This window comes from Chelonoidis abingdonii, chromosome 2 (assembly GCF_003597395.2).
Source record: "Chelonoidis abingdonii isolate Lonesome George chromosome 2, CheloAbing_2.0, whole genome shotgun sequence".
Taxonomy (NCBI): Eukaryota; Metazoa; Chordata; order Testudines; family Testudinidae; genus Chelonoidis; species Chelonoidis abingdonii.
In genome coordinates this window covers 16,856,243-16,878,997 of record NC_133770.1, presented here as the reverse complement: position 1 = coordinate 16,878,997, position 22,755 = coordinate 16,856,243, and the positions used below count along the sequence as shown (strand labels likewise).

The window sequence follows — 22,755 nt, the reverse complement described above, 5'->3', positions numbered from 1 at the left end:
ACTGAGAGTCTGAAGAAATGTCTAACAAAGTGAATGCTTATGGAGAGGGTTAGGTTTAGAAATAAAAAAAAAGAGAGCAAGTAAAAAATCCTTAAGAAAAGTTAGATGCCTGAAATCACCAGGGTCTGATGAAATGCATCCTAGAATACTCAAGGAGTTAATAGAGAGGTATTGAACCTCTAGCTATTATCTTTGGAAAGTCATGAGGAGAGGCGGGAGGATTCCAGAAGACTGGAAAAGGGCAATATATGCCCATCTATAAAAAGGAAATAAAACACACACCAGAAACTAAGACCAGTTAGTTTAACTTCTGTGCAGGGAAGATAATGGAGCAAGTAATTAAGAAATCATCTGCAAACACTTGGAAGGTGGTAGGTGATAGGGAATAGCCATCGGATTTGTAAAGAACAAATCGTGTCAAACCAATCTGAGGCTTTCTTTGATAGGATAACGAGTCTTGTGGATAAGGGAGAAGCGGTGGTGTGGTATACCTAGACTTAGTAAGGCATTTGATACGGTCTCACATGATATCCTTATCGGTAAATCAGAGGCAAAATACAATTTAGATGGGCTACTATAAGGTGGTGAGCATACTGGGCTGGAATAACCGTACTCAGAGGTAGTTATATTAATGGCTCCCAATCCTACTGGAAAGGTATAACAAGTGAGTCGCAGAGTCTGTTTGGACCAAGCTCTGTTCAAATATCTTCATCAACGACTTAGATATTGGCAAAAGAAAGTACTCTTATTAAGTTCGGGACGATACCAAACTGGGAGGGAAGCAACTGCGGTGTGGACAGGTCAAATCAACAATGATCTGGACAAATTGGAGAAATGGTCTGAGGTAACACGGATGAAGTTCAATAACAATCATAAGATGAGTGCTCCACTGGTTAGGGACAAGCAGTTTCACACCATACAGAATGGGAAGAGACCGTCTAGGAAGGAGTACGGCAGAAGGAGATCTAGGGTCTAGTGGACCACAAGCTAAACTAACAGTGTATACTGTGAAAAACGTTCTGGATGCATTAACAGGGTGTTGTAAACAAGACACGAGAAGTCATTCTTCCGACTCTACTGTGCGCTGGTTAGGCCTCAATGGTAGTTAGCTGGCACCGCATTTCAAGAAAGATGTGGAGAAATTGGAGAGGCCAGAGAAGACAACAAGAATGAGATTAATAGGCTTGAGAACATGACCTGTGAAGGAGGCTGAAAAGAATTGGGTATTTAGTTTGGAAAAGAGAAGACTGAGAGGGGACATGATAGCAGTTTTCAGGTATCTAAAGGGTGTCATCAGAGGAGGAAACTTGTCACCTTGCCTCTAATGACAGAACAAGAAGCAGTGGGCTTAACGCAGCAAGGGAGAAGTTAGAGTGGAGATATAACTGTCGAATTAAATTGCGCTAGGAGTGTGGAATATCTCCATCTTGGAGATATTTAAGAGTAGGTAGATAAGTCTATCAGGGATGGTCTAAACAGTATTTGGGTCTGCCATGAGGGCAGGGACTGGACTGAGGACTCTTGAGGTCTTTCCAGTCCTAGAGTCATGAACTATGAATTTAGTGGTACAACTATGGACACAAATAATTGCTTGTTAAGGATGACTGAAATTTTGGCCTTTAAAAAAGTTACTTTTTTTGGCCACTCCCCCTAAATAGACAAAGTAAAGAACTTTCCCTGCCCTCTCGTCTCAGAGCCAAATGATCTGAGAGCCGTGTGGTGGGCTGTAATGAAATACTGGAAGAAATCAAATTGTAATGAAAATAGAATACATTTTTTTGGGCAATGGATGTTAACTGGCTTATCAGGTCTATCAGTAAAGATGCTAATGAGACTCTAACAATATGACTGGAAATTGTGATTAATCATTGTTGAGTGAACAGAAGTTGGTACAGTCTGTCTTTATAACCTCACCAATCTCTTAAACTCTTACTGATTAAGTGGTTCTCTCTTACTGTTATCCAAATCATAGGCAGTTATTATATTGCATGGGAAAATGCTACAATTGATAAATAATTATTTGTGAAATGTAGCTTGCCTCAGGTTTGTATCTGGCTGTTTTCTTATTTTAGTTGCCTTTCTCATATTGTATATAACTAAAGGAGGAAAAAAAAATTTCTTTGAGTGGCCTTTACACCTTGCCGTTCTTGGGATATGTTGCCATTGCACCTCTGATAATAGAATGTCTAGCAGGTCCTGTTGGAGTGCTCTCGTGTCGTCTTCTGCCCTTCCCCACCCACTGTTTCTGAATATTCTGAAGGTGAGGCTATAACAGGGGGTGTGGTACACTGGCCACCTCAATTCCTTCCATGTGCAGTTGCTGATGGATTGGAACCTTCCAGATCGGACTTGGATCCACTTCTTTAATGAAATAGTGCCATAGTTAGTTAAGAGTGCAGTATTTTATTTATAAAAGTATTTTATTTATTAATATGTTGAGACTTCCTTTAGGTTCTGTGCCTCAGTGCAGTCTCATGGATTCTGTGGTGGATCCAAAGGGAAATCTGCCAGGTTTTAAGTGAAATTCCTTTTTCCTGCTGTTTTCCTTGCCTCCAGCACCCATATGAGGTGTCTAGCATTCTTAGGAGAAGGACACATTCTTTCTTAGTGCAAAGTATATAGCACATCTACTTCAAGAACCCATAAGGAGCAGCAAAACTGGCTACCAGTTATTCTGTTTCAGGAGGACCTAGTGGCCAGACCCTCCGGTGCTAATCAGTTTGGTTCTGTGAGTAAAGTTAGGTGTGCATGCTTTGAGAACTAAGAATCAGCAGCCTAAAGTTCTGCAAAATGAATTATCCTCCAATGCAGGGAAAAGAGTAAAACTCTTGATATTGAGAGATCCTAAGTTATCACCAAGAGTAGCAGAATGGTACAAGTGTTGGCCTCTGTTAGCAGAACCAGCCCTGTCAAAAGAACCCAGACTCTTCTGGTTTGGGGCAGAATGGTATTGCATGATGCTGCCTCCATTTTTATGTCCAATCACCATCCGGAATCCCTTTCAGGTTCTTTGGGATTAATTCCAATGTCATTCTCAAATCCTAAAACGAAGTCTAAATTGGAGGCTCCTAGTATATCCCGTAAGGCAGGTGATATGAGCGTTACCAATCCAAAAATCATCTCCAGTGCTGAGGAGCCACCTGTGCCAACGTTAACAATTATAGCCGAATACATGGCTCAGATCCTCAAATAGCCTCAGGTCCAGAAGACACTACAAATTACTAGATAAAAGAGAAGCAATAGAGGCACCTGCTCTGCTTTCTCCTATGGGGAAAAGACAAGAGGTTATGGAGCATATCCAGATCGTCCCTGAACTGTCTTTTCCCTCTCCTACATCTCCTACAGGCTCGCTGGGAAAATCTTCTTCCCTTTTATTAGTTTTTAAGTTTGCATAGACCTCTAGTGTCACTGTCTCCAGCTACCTCAGATCTGAGGTTCGATGCACACGCCAGTGTGGCATCAGACAGACAGGTTACTTTCCACTTAGTTCTGTTTTGCTTACAAAACATATATTCTCAATGACTCATACTCAAACAGAACACACTCACATCCAGGTGAGTTCCATGATACGGAAGCTGATTCTGAGTACTGCCAAGACTGGCGGTGTCCTCCTTGAGCTGGATGGTCCTATTGGCCATCTCCTAGGTATTATGAGAAAGCTGAACATATGTATTCATAAAGGGAGTCATCTCCTCTGAGACCTGTGGGTGGCCCCAAATCTGTCTACATCAGCATGTATAGACAGCAATCTCCAGCAGTGGTCCCAGATATTCTTTCAGAAGAACAATCAATGTAGAGTCTCAGAACACTGATTTAGAGACTGAAGACCAAATCTCTCCAGGTGATAATGTAGCAATAGCATAGCATCTTTGCTGTCTGAAGATATAATATAGTTCCATGGCTTAGTCTTTAGAAGGGCTTCCAGTTTGAATATACCATTAGTCTCTATAAAAGAGATCTCTCATCTAATTTTTTATAACTTGGGGGCTCCTTTTAATTCAAAGATCACTCTACCAGTATTGGAAGTATTTTTGAAGCCACCTAAAATAATTTGATTTAATCCAGGTGTGAGTCTGGTCATGTTGAAAAGAGCAGCTGCTCTATGACGGGTTCTTGGCTATTTCACACTCACCTTGCTCCCCGCTCACTGGTGGTGGCTGCAGCTGTTCAACAAGCAAAAAGATGGCCCCGGTGCATTCTGCTCTGTCTAATATGGAAGGTGGAAAATTAGACACTTTAGGGAGGAAGATCATCTTCTCATCAACTTTTTGTGTCAGAGTCTTAAACTACCAAACTCTGATGTGTCAATATCAGTTCTGTCATTGGGATAAGATGGCTGTTTTGCTAAGAACCTTCCTCAATAGAGAAGAAAGTTAGTGAAGCTGTTAATTACAGAGAGACATTTTGTTGCCAAACAGTCATTAAGAGTTGCATATGATATTTCAGACTCTGTTCCAGGGGCAGTGGCATCTGCCATTACCATAAGGAGACCTGCATAGTTCAGGTCTTCTGGTCTATCACCTGAAACTAGTGCATGTGTAGAAGATCTCATGATGCCCTAGTTCAATGGCCAGATCTCTTGGTGTCTATCAACCCCCAACAAGAAGTTTTGGAGTTCCTGTCTTCAGATATGGCTTCTGTTATGCAGGAGGTCAGACTAGATGATCATAGTGATCCCTTCTGGCCTTGGAATCTGTACCACAGACAGAAGTATCCTTCTTCACTTTTCTTCTTATATTTTACCCAGAGGTACCATTATCAACAGCAGCAGCCTGTTCCTCAGCAACAACAAAGGAGAAAGGAACCACAAGCTTTGTCCCCAGAGAAGGCAGACAGCCTCATCCTCTTTTGCATCATGTCCTAGATCTCAGGTTTGACAGGGGGAGCGAGAGCTACAATCCAATTTCCAATCAACCTCTGACTCTTCCTCTGGAGTTAGATATTCCTACTATTTCCATCAATAGAGTGCCATCTCCATGAAAAATGGATCCCAGAGATAGTGCCAAAATGCTATTCGATGCAATTTGACTCCTTCCCTCCCTATTAAGGGACTCTTCTCATGAGAACCTAGTAAGAACAGATGTTCTCTCCCTTCTAGAAGCAGGAGCCATCACGGAGGTGCCGAGAGACTTTAGAGGTGGAGGGGTTTTATTTAAGGTACTTCCAGATCGCAAAATATGATCGCAGACCGAAGCTCATCTTTGACTTCAGAAAATTTAATTCTTCCATCTGGAAGTTCAGATTCCATATGATGACCTATGCTTTCACAATTCCCTCTTTACCCACCCAAGATTGGTTCAGAACTCTGTCTCAAAGATGCATACTTCCATACATATGTATCACAGACCTTCGCATCTCAAATATTTCCATTTCATGGTTGGGGAAGATTGCTATCAGAACAAGGTTCTTCCATTTGGCTTTTCTTCCACTGCACAGTCAGAGCAATACAGTTAAGGTGGCAGATATTCACATATATCCCTATTTGGACAATTCGCTAATAAAGGCTTTATCGCAAGAGTTCTTGACCATAAATATGGACCACATGTGTAGCCTTTTAAAAAAGCTGGGACTCAGAATATATTGGAAAAAAATCATATTATCTTCCCCCACAGAAGATCCCTTTCTTTGGGGCAATCTTAGATTCCTAATCTGGAAGAGCCTTCTTCCCAGAAGCAAGATTCTTAGAGGCTGTCTGTTTTATGTGAACAAATGGTGAGGAGCTTGTTCCTCCCAGCTGTGTAAGAAAGCTATAACACTATCGGACCGATGTGTCCTTCACAACATTTACTCAGTAGCATTACACTTAGCAGGAGAAGACAACAACCTAGCAGATCAACTGAGCAAAGACAGGGAGGAGTTACACAGATAGTCTCTGAAAATGTTATTGTCTGAAGAAAATATTTGTTCCATGGGATCACAAAGAGATACATCTGGTCTCAAGGGCAGACAATGCCAAATGCCTGAGAACACTGGTCTACAATTTTTGAGAAGTCGTCTGCTTCAGAGATAAAATGTGGTATTTATTATGTATTTTGATGTGCTGAATTCAAATATGGCAATTTAAACAACTGATTGGCTACTGTTTCTAAGATATTTAAGTTTTTTTTTACATTTTATGTCTATGTATATTGTGTAGATAGTAGAGTTTTAATCATAAATTGTAAACCTAGGTCTTTTCATGTGTTTGTTTGCTTTACATGATAATAGTTCACCTGTCCTGTTTATGTAACACTTTAAAAATCAGCAAAAGGGTTATATACATAAAATTTATTATGAAACAAAAGGCAAAAAACTATTATGTACATAGTTCAGTCCTATTTAGTGTCTACAAGAGACAAGCCAAGATGAGCCGAGTATTCATTAAATGGAGCATCTCGTGTCACTGTCCAGCAATAGTCTGCAAGCATTGATGGGCTCCATTTGCCCTGATAGCGTTTCTCCACTGTTGCAATGTCCTGGTGAAATCGCTCGCCGTGCTCGTCGCTCACTGCTCCGCAGTTCGGTGGAAAAAAATCTAGATGAGAGTGCAAAAAATGTATCTTTAGTGACATGTTGCAACCAAGGCTTTTGTATGCCTTGAGGAGGTTTTCCACCAACAACCTGTAGTTGTCTGCCTTGTTGTTTCCGAGAAAATTTATTGCCACTAACTGGAAGGCTTTCCATGCCGTCTTTTCCTTGCCACGCAGTGCATGGTCAAATGCATCATCTTGAAGAAGTTCACGAATCTGAGGACCAACAAAGACACCTTCCTTTATCTTAGCTTCACTTAACCTTGGAAATTTTCCACGGAGGTACTTGAAAGCTGCTTGTGTTTTGTCAATGGCCATGACAAAGTTCTTCATCAGACCCAGCTTGATGTGTAAGGGTGGTAACAAAATCTTCCTTGATTCAACAAGTGGTGGATGCTGAACACTTTTCCTCCCAGGCTCCAATGACTGTCGGAGTGGCCAATCTTTCTTGATGTAGTGGGAATCTCTTGCACGACTATCCCATTCGCAGAGAAAACAGCAGTACTTTGTGTATCCAGTCTGCAGACCAAGCAAGAGAGCAACAACCTTCAAATCGCCACAAAGCTGCCACTGATGTTGGTCATAGTTTATGCACCTCAAAAGTTGTTTCATGTTGTCATAGGTTTCCTTCATATGGACTGCATGACCAACTGGAATTGATGGCAAAACATTGCCATTATGCAGCAAAACAGCTTTAAGACTCGTCTTCGATGAATCAATGAACAGTCTCCACTCTTCTGGATCGTGAACGATGTTGAGGGCTGCCATCACACCATCGATGTTGTTGCAGGCTACAAGATCACCTTCCATGAAGAAGAATGGGACAAGATCCTTTTGAAGGTCATGGAACATGGAAACCCTAACATCACCTGCCAGGAGATTCCACTGCTGTAGTCTGGAGCCCAACAGCTAGGCTAGAGTCAATCAACAATTTTAAGCATCTTTTTCGTTCTCAGTGACCCAGAATTAGTAAGTTTGACTACATTTATTTCAGAAGCATTTTGGCTGTAGAGCAGTGGAATCTGCTCGACACCAGGAGTAGTTATCTTGTCTGTATCAGATCCATTCTTTTTCAACTGGGGGAACAGATCTCTTCTACCCCTTTCCCTCATTCTACTCAAGAGGGTAGTACAGAAGAGAAGGCAAGATATCATGAGGATAATTCTGATTTCCAGACTTCCTTCACCTCTTCTGAGGAGTGTACTGATCTCTTCCTGTGACCCCAGATTTGATATCTCAGCAGGATGGCCAAATCTTGCTTCCAGACCCCCTAGTCCATACACTTGATGGCATGGTGTGACAGAATACATCCTTGTGTTCACACTGTACACACTATTGTAATGATCTTTGTAGAAAGTATCACTTGTAAGGTATCCTTTGAAAACTCATCAATTTGGTGGTCAGTATTGTCCTGGTAAAATATGTGTGGCAACACTGTATATGAAGTTACAAGATTCCCTTGTATGATGTTATTAACGCATGTTCCAAACCTCACAGCCGAGCCCAAGCAGAAGTCAGGTATGTCCTAAACAAAAGAAGGAATGTATGCTTGCCTTAATTTACATTTAAACAGTAAATAGAGTCATCAAGCAGGGAGGGAAAACAAAGGAAGTTCAAACTGGTGAATAAAAGCAGCGGGGAGTATCTTTTCACAGAGGCCTGCTCTACACTATAGGGTTAGGTTGACGTAAGCAACTAGCTGTGGAACTAGCTGTGGAAGTGTCTTCATTTAAATGTGGCTCCTGACAACATAAGAGCCTCTCTACTCTGATTTAGTACCACCACCTCCAGGAGTGGCATAGAGTCACAGCTGGTGTAATTAGGTCGACGAAGTGTCAGCGTAGACACTGTGTTGCTTATATTAACTGTTACTGGCTTTCAGGAGCTGTCTCACAATGCCCCACACTGGCAATACAAGTGCTCCTAGTGAAGATGTACACTGCCGACACAAGGAGCCAAAAGTTCACACACACAAGCAGTTGAATAATTGTGATGTCTGTATGTCGATGTAAGTTAGGTCAATATAATTTAGTAGTGTAAACATGGTTATACGCTCTTTTTCTTCTGGGTCTCAACTAGAAATGTTTTTCAAGAGGGAGACTGAAACTATAAAAAAGAGAGAGAAACACCTCAAGGCACCCCTCGCTCTCCATGCCCATGGCATTCTTCGCACCTGAAAAGACAAAAGAAAGCAGCAGTTGGACTTGGGGAGAGGAGTCCTGATCTGATGAGTTTGGTCAGTAATCTGCTGGAGCATGTGGTGAGAGAGTTTTCCTTGCAACTAAGATCATTTCTTAAGTAGGTACTAGTTAGTGTTTTATCTTTATTTTTCTTGTAATCATTTCTTTTATGCCTCATAGATCATAGGACTGGAAGGGACCTCAGGAGGTCATCAAGTCCAGTCCCCTGCACTCATGGCAGGACTAAGTATTATCTAGACCATTTCTGACAGTTGTTTGTCTAACCTGCTCTCAAAAATCTCCAGTGATGGAGATTTCACAACCTCTCTAGGCAATTTATTCCAGTACTGAACCACTCTGACAGGAAGTTTTTCCTAATGTTCAGCTGAAACCTCCTTTGCTGCAATTTAAGCCCATTGCTTCTTGTCCTATCCTCGGAGGTTAAGAAGAACAATTTTTCTCTCTCCTCCTTGTAACAACCTTTTATGTACTTGAAAGCTGTTATCATGTCCTGTTATCATGTCTTCTCTTCTCCAGACTAAGCAAACCCAATTTTTTCAATCTTCCCTCATAGGTCATGTTTTCTAGACCTTTAATCATGTTTGTTGCTCTTCTCTGGACTTTCTCCAATTTGACCACATCTTTCCTGAAATGCAACATCAAGAACTAGACACAGTACTCCAGTTGAGGCCTAATCAGCGCAGAGTAGAATGGAAGAATTACTTCTCATGTCTTACTCACAATAGTCCTGCTAATACATTATTTATACTCACTTAAAATCTATCTCTTTGTAGTTCATAAACTTGTTTTACTCTTTTATCTAATCCAGTATATTTATACTGAAGTGTCTGTGACTATTAAGGTAATAAGCTGGCATATTATTTCCTTAAAGGAATAATGGATTTAATATATTTGTACTGTCCATGAGAAGGCTGGACAGTACAGGACCTATATTTCTGGGGGAAGAGCTGGAACTGAGGGGGTGTTGTGGTCATCCTGCAATATAACCAAGGCTGGTGAGGGGCCAGGGTGTAACTGGGAGATTGCAATTACACACAGACACTCAGGGTGTGGCTTGCATGCTGGAAGGCTGTTTGTGAGCAGCCCAAATGGGAGCCACTACCAGCATGGCATTGTAATGCACCTAAGTTTACAGGGCAGGGTTGACACAGCCCCCACTGGTCTGAACTGTGCCCCAATATGTCACACATGGACTATAAGATTCTAACTGATTTAGAGATGTCTTGCTCATCAGAAGCGCAGCATTATCTGCTGGAAAATTGCTAATATAGTTCCTGTTTTTAAGAAAGGGGAAAAAATGATCCGGGAAACTACAGGCCTGTTAGTTTGACCTCAGTTGAATGCAAGGTCATGGAACAAATTTTGAAAGAGAAAGTAGTTAAGGACATAGAGGCAAATGGTAATTGGGATAAAATACAACATGGTGTTACAAAAGGGAGATTGTACCAGATCAACCTGATCTCCTTCTTTGAGAAGATAACTGATTTTTTTTTTTTATACAAAGGTAATGCAGTAGATCTAATCTATCTGTAATTCAGTAAGTAATTTGATACAGTTCTACGTGGGAAATTATTAGAGAAGATTGGGATTAATATGAGAATTGAAAGGTGGATAAGGAACTGGTTAAAGGGGAGACTACAACGGCTCACACTGAAAGGTGAACTGTCAGGCTGGAGGGAGGTTACTAGTGGAATTCCTCAGAGATTGGTCTTGGGACCAATCTTATTTAACATTTTTATTATTGATCTTGGCACAAAAAGTTGTGCTAATAAAATTTGTGGATGACACATGGAGGAGGACTGGAATATCCATACAAAATCTGGAAGACCTTAAAAACTGGAGTAATGGAAATGGGATGAAATTTAATAGTGCAAAGTGCAAGGTCATGCATGTAGGGACTAATTAACAAGAATTTTTGCTCTAAGCTCAGGATTTATCAGTCAGAAGTGACAGAAGAGGAGAAAGACCAGGGTTGATTATATTATTATTACTATGAGCCACCAATGTGATGCCTCTGTGAAAAAGGCTAATGCAGTCTTAGGTGAGGTATTTCCAGTTGAGATAGGGAAGTGTCCATTATACAAGGCACTGGTGAGACCTCATCTGGAATACTGTGTGCAGCTCTGGTCTCCCATGTTTAAGATGAATTCAAATTGGAACAGGTGCAGAGGAGGGCTACTAAGATGATCTGAGGAATGGAAAACCTGCTTTATGAGAGGAGACTCAAAGGGCTTGGCTTGTTTAGCCTAACCAAAAGAAGGCTGAGGGGAAATATGATTGCTCTCTACAAATACATCGGAGGGATAAATACCAGGGAGGGAGAGAAGTTATTTAAGTTAACCACCAGTGTGGACACAAGAACATATGGATATAAACTGGCCAGCAATAAGTTTAGGCTTGAAATTAGATGAAGTTTTCTAACCATCAGAAGAGTGAAGTTCTGGAATAGCCTTCCATGGGGAGCAGTGGGTGCAAAAAAACCCTAACTGGCTTCCATACTAAGCTTTATAAGTTTATGGAGGGGATGGTATGATGAGATGTCTATAATGGGATGTAGCTATGCTGCAGCTGCTAGCAGCAAATATCTCCAATGCCCAGTGATAGGATACTAGATGAGGAGGGCTCTGAGTTACTACAGAGAATTCTTTCCCAGGTGTCTGGCCAGTGGGTCTTGCCCACATGCTTAGGGTCTAACTGACGTTTTGGAGCATGAGCTTTTGTGGGTGAATACCCACTTCGTCAGATGCATATAAGGTGCCACAGGATTCTCTGCTGCTTTTACAGATCCAGACTAACACGGCTACCCCTCTGATACTAGGGTCTAACTGATTGCCATATTTGGGGTCAGGAAGGAATTTTCCCCTGGGTCAGATTGGCAGAGACGCCGGACGTTTTCACCTTTCTCTGCAGCTTAGAGCACAGGTCACTTGCAGGTTTAAAGCAATATAGATGGTGGATTCTCTGTAACTTGAAGTCTTTAAATCATGATTTGAGGACTTAATTAACCTAGCAAGTGTGTTCCCACAATTGTAGATGATTTTAAAACTTATCAGGAGCTGTTAAAGAGAATGTGTTAAGGACTGGAATGTGGGAAGTCAGACATAGCGATTGAAGCAGGAGTTGAGAGCTGGGAGTTGGAACCAAGGGTCGGAACCAGAGTCAGAGACCGAATGCTTGATCCCAGAGTCAAGCCAGAGCCAAAGTCAGGAATCAAAGCCAGAGGTCAGAACTGGAGTCAAAGGCTGAATGCCAGAGCCAAGCCTCAGACCAGAGTCAGAGCCAGGAATAGGAGCTGGGTTATCTGGAGTCAGGGAAGGCAGGAGCAAGGCTGGGTCTAAGGCAAGAGTAGAGCTGGAATAGGTCTGCCATAGGACAGGAGTGGAACTTGTACAAGGCAGGAGCAGAAGCTAATACAGCCACAGATGAATGCTTTGAGCAGCCATTGTACTACTGCTGCTGCTGGGCTTAACAGCTGGTCTGCTGATTCTTCCAGCCAATCAGGTGGGGCAGTCTACTACAGGTCAGCTGTGCTCGTTAGGTTGCCTGGGGGTTAAGCTAGTACATAACTAGGCTAGCTGCAAGTCATTACTCCTGACAGAATGGCAGTGATCATTTCCCTTGGAGTTTGTTCAGAAGAAAACATACACGCTATTTGATAATCTTCAATCAGATGCACAAAGTAGAATATCTCTTCCAATTATTGAGGGAATCCTTCAATTTACGGGCTACTCCAGCATCCACCATAGCAACCTCAGAGGACTGAATGCAAATATCAAGTCCCACCAAAGGGATTTGAATATTTCTATTTGCTTAATCTCTAGTGGTTACTGCAGTTAATGAAAGATCTAAGTGGGAGGTATTGCAGTCCCTTCTAAGAGAAAGAGACTCTCCAAAAATTGATCTTTTTGGTCAAAATGTTTTTTCTTCTGTCTCTCTTCAGGTTATAATTACAAATTATCTGGCTATGCTGGTGAAGTGTAATTATATTTAATGGGATAGAGCAACAAAATTCTTAGATAAACTACACCTCTATCCCGATATAATGTGACGAGATATAACACACATTCAGATATAACGTTGTAAAACAGCGCTGGGGCGGGGGAGGGGGAGTGCTGCTCACTCTGGCCGATCAAAGCAAGTTTGATATAATGCGGTTTCACCTATGACGTGGTAAGATTTTTTGGCTCCTGCGGACAGCATTATATCCTGGGGTAGAGGTGTACTTGCAGATCTGAAAGATGAATCTATTTGTTCATAGGGAAAACTCATTGCTAAGACCTCTTTACAAACAGCCCTGGATTCTGCTGACATGAGAGAGATCAATGGCTGTAGGGTTTACAAGGAGAAGAGGTTCATAGATATCTGATTTGGGACTTCCTGAGGAGGCCTAAACAACTGTGCAGGGCTTACCATTTGATGCAAAGGATCTCTTTAATTAAAAAAAATGGATGAAACATTGCACTCCTTGAAATACTCTCAATCTATACTTAGTTCCCAGATTTTAGGAGGAAGCATTCTAATCTTCAGTTTTATTCTAGATGGACATCTGAGCCGTCACTTGTTTGAATTTTTATCATCAGAAACAGTAGGATCAGATGAGAGAGAGGCTGAGATTCCAAAGAGAGAGAGCCCACCCTCACTATTTGGAAGCCAACTCTCTTAGTTTCAGAAACAGCAATTTTGATGTTTCAGTTGAGGATACCAGACTAGAATTTGCAGAGTTATACCTTCCTCCCTCCTTTTTGTTCCCACCTTTTTTCACCCAAGGAAGCCTAAACTGCAGTTACATCAGCATTAGGTCATCCAAGAGGGGTATACCATCCAATTTCATTCCACACCTTCCTGTGGCACCCCATGCTCCATGTCCCCTATTCAGGGACCAATCTCATATGAGTCAAATGTGGCAAGAAGTGTTCTCTGCTGGAGTTGAGCTCAATAGGGCCAATGCTGTTAGCTTTCAACAGAAAAGGATTTTATTCCGCCTATTCCAAAAAAGAAAGAGGATTGGTGTTCCATACTAGAACTGAGACTTCTAAATACTTATGTAGTGTGCACCAGCTTTTCCGTGGTGACTCTTGCATCTATCATACCCCTTCTAGATCCCATGGACTGGTGCAGTACCCTCAACTTGCAAGACACATACTTTCTTTATGCTGTTATATTCATTGCACAGGAAATTTCTTCACTTTGTGATATCACTCAGTCACTATCAGTTCAGAATCCTTCCATTTGGCTTTTTAGCTATACCTTGAGTATTCACAAAATACTTGTCAGTAGTAGCAGCAGTTTAGGATTAGGGTTAGGGACCTGGTGCCGAGCGTCTCCTCAGGCATCATGGCTCCGTCCTCCGGCACTGACATTGCAGTCGGCACTGGCTGAGAAAACCAAGTTGGCACTGACCATGCCGACTCAATCAACGTCACATCTGACAGCACCAATGAGAGCGCCCCCATCGGCGCTGACGGCACTGACATCAGAACTGCCACAGAAATTATTGCAACAGAGAGACTTGGCTATGTCATCAGCATGGCAGTCCCCACTACTCGGTACTGAGGGCTCTACCTGAAGTTATAGAAAAGATCCCCATACCTCTCATGGCGCGGTACACTTGTCCAGTGATGATGATGATGAATGTGCAGGAACCATGCCAGCTTTCTCGCGCATCACTCATCACAAAAGACTGACGACTAACTGGAGGCAGATGGGTCCTAAATACCCTTATTAACCAGTGGCCCAACCATGGTAACGGACACCATAAGCTGTATACACAGATGCCTTTCCCAATGCAATGGGCACATTGGGAATCCGGACATACCAGGGCCCCAGTCCAGGCCCACCCATGGCCAGAGGTGATGCTGAGGTTAGTCCCCACATCTCCACCCGCACCAACAGAGGCTTAGGAATGTTGGGAAAAACAGGCCCAGGTCTAACACTGGTACTTTAATCGGTTTAATGGCCGATATACCCGATTTAACGCTGTATCCGTTCACACGACGTCGTCATTAATATCGAGTGTAAACGGCCCTTAAAATCCAGATTTCGTGAAGCTCCTCCCGCATGATGAGGAGTAGCGCTAAAAAATTCGATATATACAACTCGATTAACGTCGTGTGGACGGAAATCGACAGTTATTGCCCTCGGCGGATCCCAGAGTGCAGCCACTGACCGCTCTGGAACACATTAGTGAAACTCGATGCAAGTGGGCAGTAAACAGAAAAAGCCCGCGAAACTTTGAAAGTTACATTTCTGCTTGCCAGCTGGACTCTGATAATCCAGGGTGGCAGATGCAGTCTGAAATCAAAAAGAGCCTCCAGCATAGACCGTACGCGAGAATACTGGTCTGATCGCTGTTATGGGAGACAAAATCGTATGGTATCAGCTGCCCGTTACAGAAACGAAAATGCCCAAAGCGTTTGAATAAAAAACCACGGATACACAGCGCTGCGTGGCAAGCGTGAACGGGAAGCCATGAGACTCAATGGACGCATTGAAGAATGGAGGGGGTACTGAGGAACTCCAGCTATCACACAGTCCACAAGCATCCTTGAAAATGTATTTGCATTCTTGGCTACCTACCAATGTCTGAGTTCAAACACAGTGTCTGGCGGGTTCAGGTGAAAGCTTCCGTCAGTTTATTCCCCCCACCACCACTGAAAAGAAAAGGGAAAGATTGCTGTGCCTAATGGCTTTGCCTCAATGCACCTACCGCGAAAAGGCGCCAAAGGGTTGGGGTCTCGTGCCTTCCAAAGGGAGGGTGGCTGTACCCAAGCACCACGGGGCAATGTTTTTCTGCCATTCAGTGCCACTGTGTCTCAACTGGAGTGGGAATATAGGGATAGCTGAGAAACAGCTCCCACAGTGCAACCGCTCCTGAAATCCGATGGTAGTTCTTTGGCCAGGCGAAACAACTCGATTTCGGAATCCCATGTGGACGCGCTAAAACCGTTTTATTATGATCTTGTTTATGTATATCGTTAAGCTAATTCCGATAATATCGTGCGATGAGACGTACCCACAGAACACCATCTGTCGAGACAGGCACATTCTCCTGCTCACAATCTCTCTCCTGGTATGAGAGCAATCATGCCAATGCTTAACTCTTCGTGGATGACTTCAAACAGGTCCAGGACTGTTCTGTCATTTGGCAAGCCATTCCCCAGTCCTACTGCTAAACCTCCAACGCACAATCATCAGGATCTAAACCTTCTGGCAATGATCCCGCTTTTCACAGGCCTTTGGGTGGCAGGGCAATCCTCGCACAGCCAACTGCCAATCTGAACATATTTTCACCAGACTGCACCCGCACCATCAGTAATCTTAGCTCAGAGAACCATCCATGCCAATCGCCCACATATCTTACACCAGCGACACACCTCACAGGACAACAGATCTAGCCAACCCATCACCGGTCTTCACGCTGCCAGTCCCACACAATGTCTTACTGCTATGATCATATTTGCCAGCTACATGCCCCTCTGTTATGTACTATTGGCAAACGGACAGTTCTTTCTACGGAAAGGATTAAAGGACCGAAATAGTATTAGGTAATGCACTATATACAATATAACCTGTAGGCGAGCACTTCAAACCTCCCTGGCCACACTATAGCAGACCTTAAGGTGCCATCCTGCAGCAAAAAACTCAGGACCAGACTTCAAATGAGAAACTGCTTGAGCTTCAGTCATCTGCAAATTTGACAATCATCAGCTCTGGACTAAACAAAGACTGTGAATGGCTTGCCAACTATAGAACCAGTTTCTCCTCTCTTGGTTTTCACACCTCAACTGCTAGAACAGGGCCTCACCCTCCCTGATTGAACTAACCTCGTTATCTCTAGCTTGCTTGCTAGCATATATATACCTGCTCCTGGAAATTTCCACCACATGCATCTGACGAAGTGGGTATTCACCCATGAAAGCTCATGCTCCAAAACCTCTGTAAGGCTATAAGGTGCCACAGGATTCTCTGCTGCTTTTACAGATAAATGAATGAAAATCCACTCTAATCCCTGTCCAACAACTGGATTTAATTAGGGCACATCTCAATGCCATAGAAACCAAGGCATCCCTGCCCCTGAACAGATTCACAACTCTGACCAACCTTATCTCAGAGCTAAGAGTAAGCCCCCAAATACCGGCTCGTCCTGTCCTGTAACGGCTAGGACACATGGCAGCCACGACATTCATGGTATGACACACAGGACTACATATGCACTAACTACAGGGCTGGCTGAGCTGAGTATACATACCCAGCAAGCACAGCTTGCACAAACGACTTACAGTACCACCTCATGTCTTGAACTCTCTACACTGGTGGATAAGACCAGAAAATGTATGCAAGGGCATCCCGTTCCAACAGGAACCCCCATCAATAATAATCATGACAGACGCCTCACAGGGGTGCCCATATGCACCTGCGCATGGTTCAGCCAAACTGTCTCTTGCAGAGTCTCAGTTACACATCAGTCTACTAGAACTATGCATGGTCCACAATGCCTGCAGACACTTCCTACTGCACATAAAGAACTAATCTATTCGCATCATGACTGACAACATTGCCTGCATGTTTTACATCAATAGACAAGGGGGTGCTCTAGCTCACTCATGTGCACCGAAGCCATGAAACCGCAGAATGGTACATACACTACAACGTAAACATTTCAACCTCCTACCTTGCTGGCTGTCAGAATGTGATGGTGGACACGCTAAGTGGGTACTTCTCTTGAGACCACAAATGGGAAACGAATGGGAGAGTCTTGCTCTCCATTTTCTGGCGGTGGGGCATTCCCCTCATCGACATGTTTGCATCCCCAATGAACATCAAATGTGCAGTGTTCTGCTGAAGAGTGAGGGTGGGATCCTTGTCACTGAGGGACGCCTTTCTCATCACGAGATGCACAACTCATGTACGCTTTCCTACCAGTTCCAATGATATCACACATGATACCCAAGATACAAACAGCCAAGGCCAAGGTTATCCTCATAGTCCTGGGGTGGCCCAGACAAGCATGGTACCCTTACCTGACGTGCATGGAGATATGTGCCCCTTGAACTCTCCCTCATTGTCCAGACTAGCTGTCTCAGAACAACAGTCACACTCTTCACCTGCGTCTGGAGAAACTCCACCTACAATCGTGGCTTCTACATGATTCCATGAACTAGTCTGCTTGGAACAAGTTAAACATGTGTTACTAAACAGCAGAAAAGTGACCAAAAGGTAATACTTACCTTAAAAAATGGAAGAGATTCTCCTCCTGGTGTCAAGAAAAACACGTGATGGCCTCCACAGCACCACTACCATTAGTGCTGGAATATCTACTGGAGCAGAAACGATCAGGTTTAGCAACAAGCTCGATATAAGTCCATCTTGTGGCCATTACTACATTCCATCTTGAGATTGACAGGAACTTGATCTTTGTGCACCCAATTACTTAACACTTCCTCACAGGTCTCCAAACATTTACTCAGAAGTTTGTGAACCTGGGACCTCAATCTGGTGTTGAAATGCCTCACCAGACCACCATTTGAACCCTTAGCCACCTGTTCCCTGCTGCATTTATGCATGAAAGTGTCCTTTCTGGTCACCATTACTTCTGCCAGAGAGGTGAATGAGATCATGGCACGCATGGCCGAACCTTCTTACATAATATTCTTTATGCTACCGGTCACGCTATGTCTGCACCCAAAATTCCTATAGAAAGTAATATCAACCTTCCATATGAACCAACCAGTCCATTTTCCCACATTCTATCCCAGGCCTCATGGCACTCCAATGGAGGCCATTTTGCATACATTGGACATTAGACAGGCGTTATTGTTTTACCTGGAAAGGACCAAACTGATCTGAAAATCTCCTAGACTTTTTGTTTCTATTATTATGCATTCAAAAAACTGCGCAATATCCACTCAGTGATTGTCTGAATGGATCTCCATATGCATTCAACAGTGCTGTCATATTCGGAACACGGATCCTCCTACGCATCTCAGAGTGCATTCTATATGATCTGTTTCTACCTCGATTGCGTTCCTCAACAATTTTCCAATAATAGAGATTTGTATGGCAGCCTCTTGGGCCTCTGTCCACACATTCGCTGAGCACTGTGCACTCACTCAAGACTCCAGAGCTGACACCATAGTTGGCCTAACCGTTCTTATCTCTACGACTCAAATGAACTTGAAGGCCCTCCTGCCTTCTGAGGAGCATTGCTGTACAGTCACCTGAAGTGGAGCATCCACAGGGACAGAACTCGAAGAAAAAGAGAAGGTTACTCACCTTGTGCAGTAACTGAGGCTCTTCGAGATGTGTGTCCCTCCAGGTGCTCCACTATCCATCCTTCTCCTCTCACTTTGGAGATTGCTGCTAGGACTCTATGGTAGAGAAGGAACTGGAAGGCTTGGGTCGTGTGTGTGCTAGATGCGGTGCCAACAGCACCACAGGACACCTACTGTGCATGCATGACCCAGGTGGACACTACCACCATAAATCTCTGATCGACGGCACCAGCACCTGAAGTGGAGCACCCACAAGGACACACTTGTAGAAGAACCTCAGTTTCTGCACAAACAGTATGCAAATTCATTCCCAGCTAAATACATCAGCGTTCTGACCAGTCATTCTTCAGTTACATACAGGGCAATGCCCGCACATTCTTAGTTCCAGCCTTGTCTCCCACAAATGTGAGTCTTGTACTGTCCAGCTATCTACAGAACAATGCAAGCTCGCAGAAAGTCCATCATTTCATCAAAGAAAAATGATAATGAACCAGCCTTGTTATCCAAAATGGTGTTTCCCACACACAGTAATCAAAACACATCGGTTAAGATAAAACAAAAGATAAGTTTACTAACTACAGACAGACAGAATTTAAGTGATTACAAGTGATGATGCAAAAAATTCAGGATTGGTTACAAAAGAAAATAAAAGGGTAAAACACAAGCTAACTTAACAAGCTAAATGAACTTAAAAACAAAAGGTGTTGCCTCACCATACGCTGCAGTAAATTTCACTGGATGGATCTCCTTTTCAGCCTGAGATCCCTCCCCCCAGTTCATTTCTTTGAGAGTTGTTCATGACATGAGCAGGGATGAAGGAGGAGAGAGATGAAGTGGAGGCCAGTGTGTCTCATTCTTATACCACTCTCCACTCCTTGAGTTTTATCCCCAGCTGAGTGGAGGTGAAGGTTGAATTGTCATTGAGAGGAAATGTAGATTTCTTCTTCACACCTTCCCATTATGGAGAATGACTGCTTAAGTAAGTGATAGCTCTTTAACACCTGGCTGGGTGTTAGTCTGTTCTTTGTTCTGAAAAACTGGTTTAGGCCTTCTTTTCTTAAACTTTAAGCATGTTACAGCAAGGCTGTACATAATAGAATCTTCTGACTTCACATACAGTGCTGATAACACATATTGTACCAGGACAATAATGTTCAGCAGATCATGAGTTTTCAAATGATACTTCACAAGGCATACTTTGTACAAAATTTATCATAGTCTTGTAAAAGTGGTGAACGTAATAGTATAGACCATCACTCATGCTTTATCGAGATTAAACATCTCTCCATCTGATGGCATGGAAAGTCTCTGGTTAACGTCAGCAGGTATGAAATGTTCAGCAGAGACGCAGAGAATCCTTTCAGAAAGCAGAAAACTCTCAACTAGAAAATCGTATTCGGTGGAAGTGTTTTTTCATAGGGATGAGGACCAGACAATGTGACACTCTTCAATCATCCATTCCAGTAATTCTGGACTATCTGGTTTATCTTTCAGCTTCATTATAATTTACTTGGCAGTGATTTTGGGCCTGTCATCTGCCCTGTTCAGATCTCTTCCCTAAGAATCTATTGCAGATGTTTCTGCCAGTAAGAAAGATACTAACTTCACGGGATTTGAACCTAATTCTTGCCTTTCTAGTGGAACCTCCATTTGAGCCTCTGTCCTCTTGTTCCCTTCATCATTTATCTATTAAAGCTGTATTTTTGGTGGTTATTCTTCTGCGTATAGAGGAAGTGAAATTCAGGCACTTATGTCACCCCCACACTCCTCATGGTTTTACATGCAGACATAGTGACTGAGCCCTCACCCTATATTTATTCCAACAGCGGATTCAGACTTTCATGTTAGTTGATATATTCAGTTTGCCTGTATTTTCTCCAACATGTCACTCATCTTCCTGTGAATCTAAACTTCGTACATTGGACGTTAAGAGGAGGCTGTTGTATTATAAGACCATTCAGAAGATCTCTTAGACTATTCATCACATGTGGCAGTACATCTAGAGGTAGACCAGTCGGATCTCTGCTCAAATCCTGTTTAAATGGCTTGTGGACAGTATTAGAATATCACATGATATTAAAAAAATGACTATTTCTAGTTCATGTTACCGTTCATTCCATGAGAGCCTAGGCTATGTTGGTGGCATGTTTCAGTAGAAAACTAATTGTGGAACTCTCTAGAGCAGTCACGTGGTTCTCAGTGCACATATTTACCAGTCATTACTCTCTGGTATCAGCATCAGGAGCTAATGCACAAGTTGGGAAAGCAGTTCTGCAATTTTTATTCAGATGAGTTCCTAGCTCCCACCGCTTGGAACCAAATTGTTAGCTAAACACCATGACCGAGATCCTCATACACAGAGACTTAAAGACAAAAAACACAATTACTTACCTTATAGTAACTGTCATTCTTTGAGATGTTTTCTGCATGTGGATCCCGTGACTCGCCATTCTCCCCACAACTCCCTGCATCCCTGCCACTCAGACTCTTAATCTGTATTCTGGGTGGTGAAGGAATTTACGGTAGAATCTATCCTTTATACTCTGGGGACAGAGTCCAAGGGTGTGAAAAATGCATATGTGATCCATAGTGGACAGAACTGATAAAACTGCCAAACTCCTGTGCAGAGGGCACATACACACTATGAGGGAGATCCACATTGACAGAACATCTCAAAGAACAATGGTTACTGTAAGGTAAATATCCGGTTTTTACAAGGGAGTAATCTCTCTTTACCACAGTGAATGAATCAGTGAAAAGGATTAGTTTTTGTTTCCTTTTTTTGTAGACAAAAGGACAAATTTAAACTCTTCTGTGTATGACATTACTTAGTACATCTGATTTCTCTAATGTACCCCAGAGAAGATAACGTACTTGAGGCAAATTTCATAAGCAGCTGCTGGTGTTGAAGAATAAATGTAGAAGAATTTACAGCTGACATTAGAAACACTCCCCATCATGCACTGATTTCAGGATTGAAGGATTTGCCAAGGTTATGGGCTATATTTTGTCTGTCATGAGCTTATAGAAGTGCTATGTATGTGATTGAAGAATAGGAGCAGAGTTCTGGGTGCAGGCATCAGGGTGAAGACAAGGATAATTAACTATAAATCTGTTTTTTAAAAAAACCAGACCCCAACCTTGTGTTTACTACATAAGATGCATGTTAATTTTAATGTATTCCTCTGATACAGGTTCCATACTTTCCAAAGGAGGTGGAGATACGAGCATTGATCGAAGGACAGTTCATGGCCAAGAGGATTCATGCTGAAAAGCTGGGATATAAAATCAGTAAGTGTGATTAGAAACAAACAAACAAACAAAAAAACAGCAGAGGCAATGGAATCTCAGACCAAGCACTAAAAGAGTGGTTCTGACTATAATGCAGATGATAAGGTTGTTATCTTGCCTGACAGGTATTGAAACTGATGTGAGTTTTGACTTAGGCTCTTGTTAAATGCCATTCTTGACTATGCAAAAAGGAGCCTGAGTCTAGCAGATGCTGATTTAATTGGGGGTGATGAGTCTCTCAGAATCAGGCTGTAGATTATTTCTTGAGGTATCCTGGATATTTCAATGTATTAGGCTTCACTAATAACTTTTAAACTAGAATTTTTGTTAAATGAGAGGAAGGATGGTTTTGTTGTAAAGACACTGGACTTGAGATTAATACATATGTGGTCAGTTCCTGGTTTTGCCATAAGAATTCCTGTGTGACTTTGAGCAAGTTACTTAGGCCTGGTCTACACTACCCGTTTAAATCGATTTAAAGAG

General features: G+C 42.6%; 1 protein-coding gene across 1 annotated transcript in view; it reads left to right on the top strand.

Annotated features, from left to right (window-relative positions):
- Positions 1-22,755, top strand: part of XYLB (xylulokinase) — a 152,507-nt gene that overhangs the window by 34,883 nt on the left and 94,869 nt on the right. Inside the window, exon 15 of the mRNA XM_032778508.2 lies at positions 22,176-22,272. Within this exon, the coding sequence (XP_032634399.1) occupies positions 22,176-22,272 (97 nt within the window). The remainder of the gene's footprint in view (positions 1-22,175; positions 22,273-22,755) is intronic.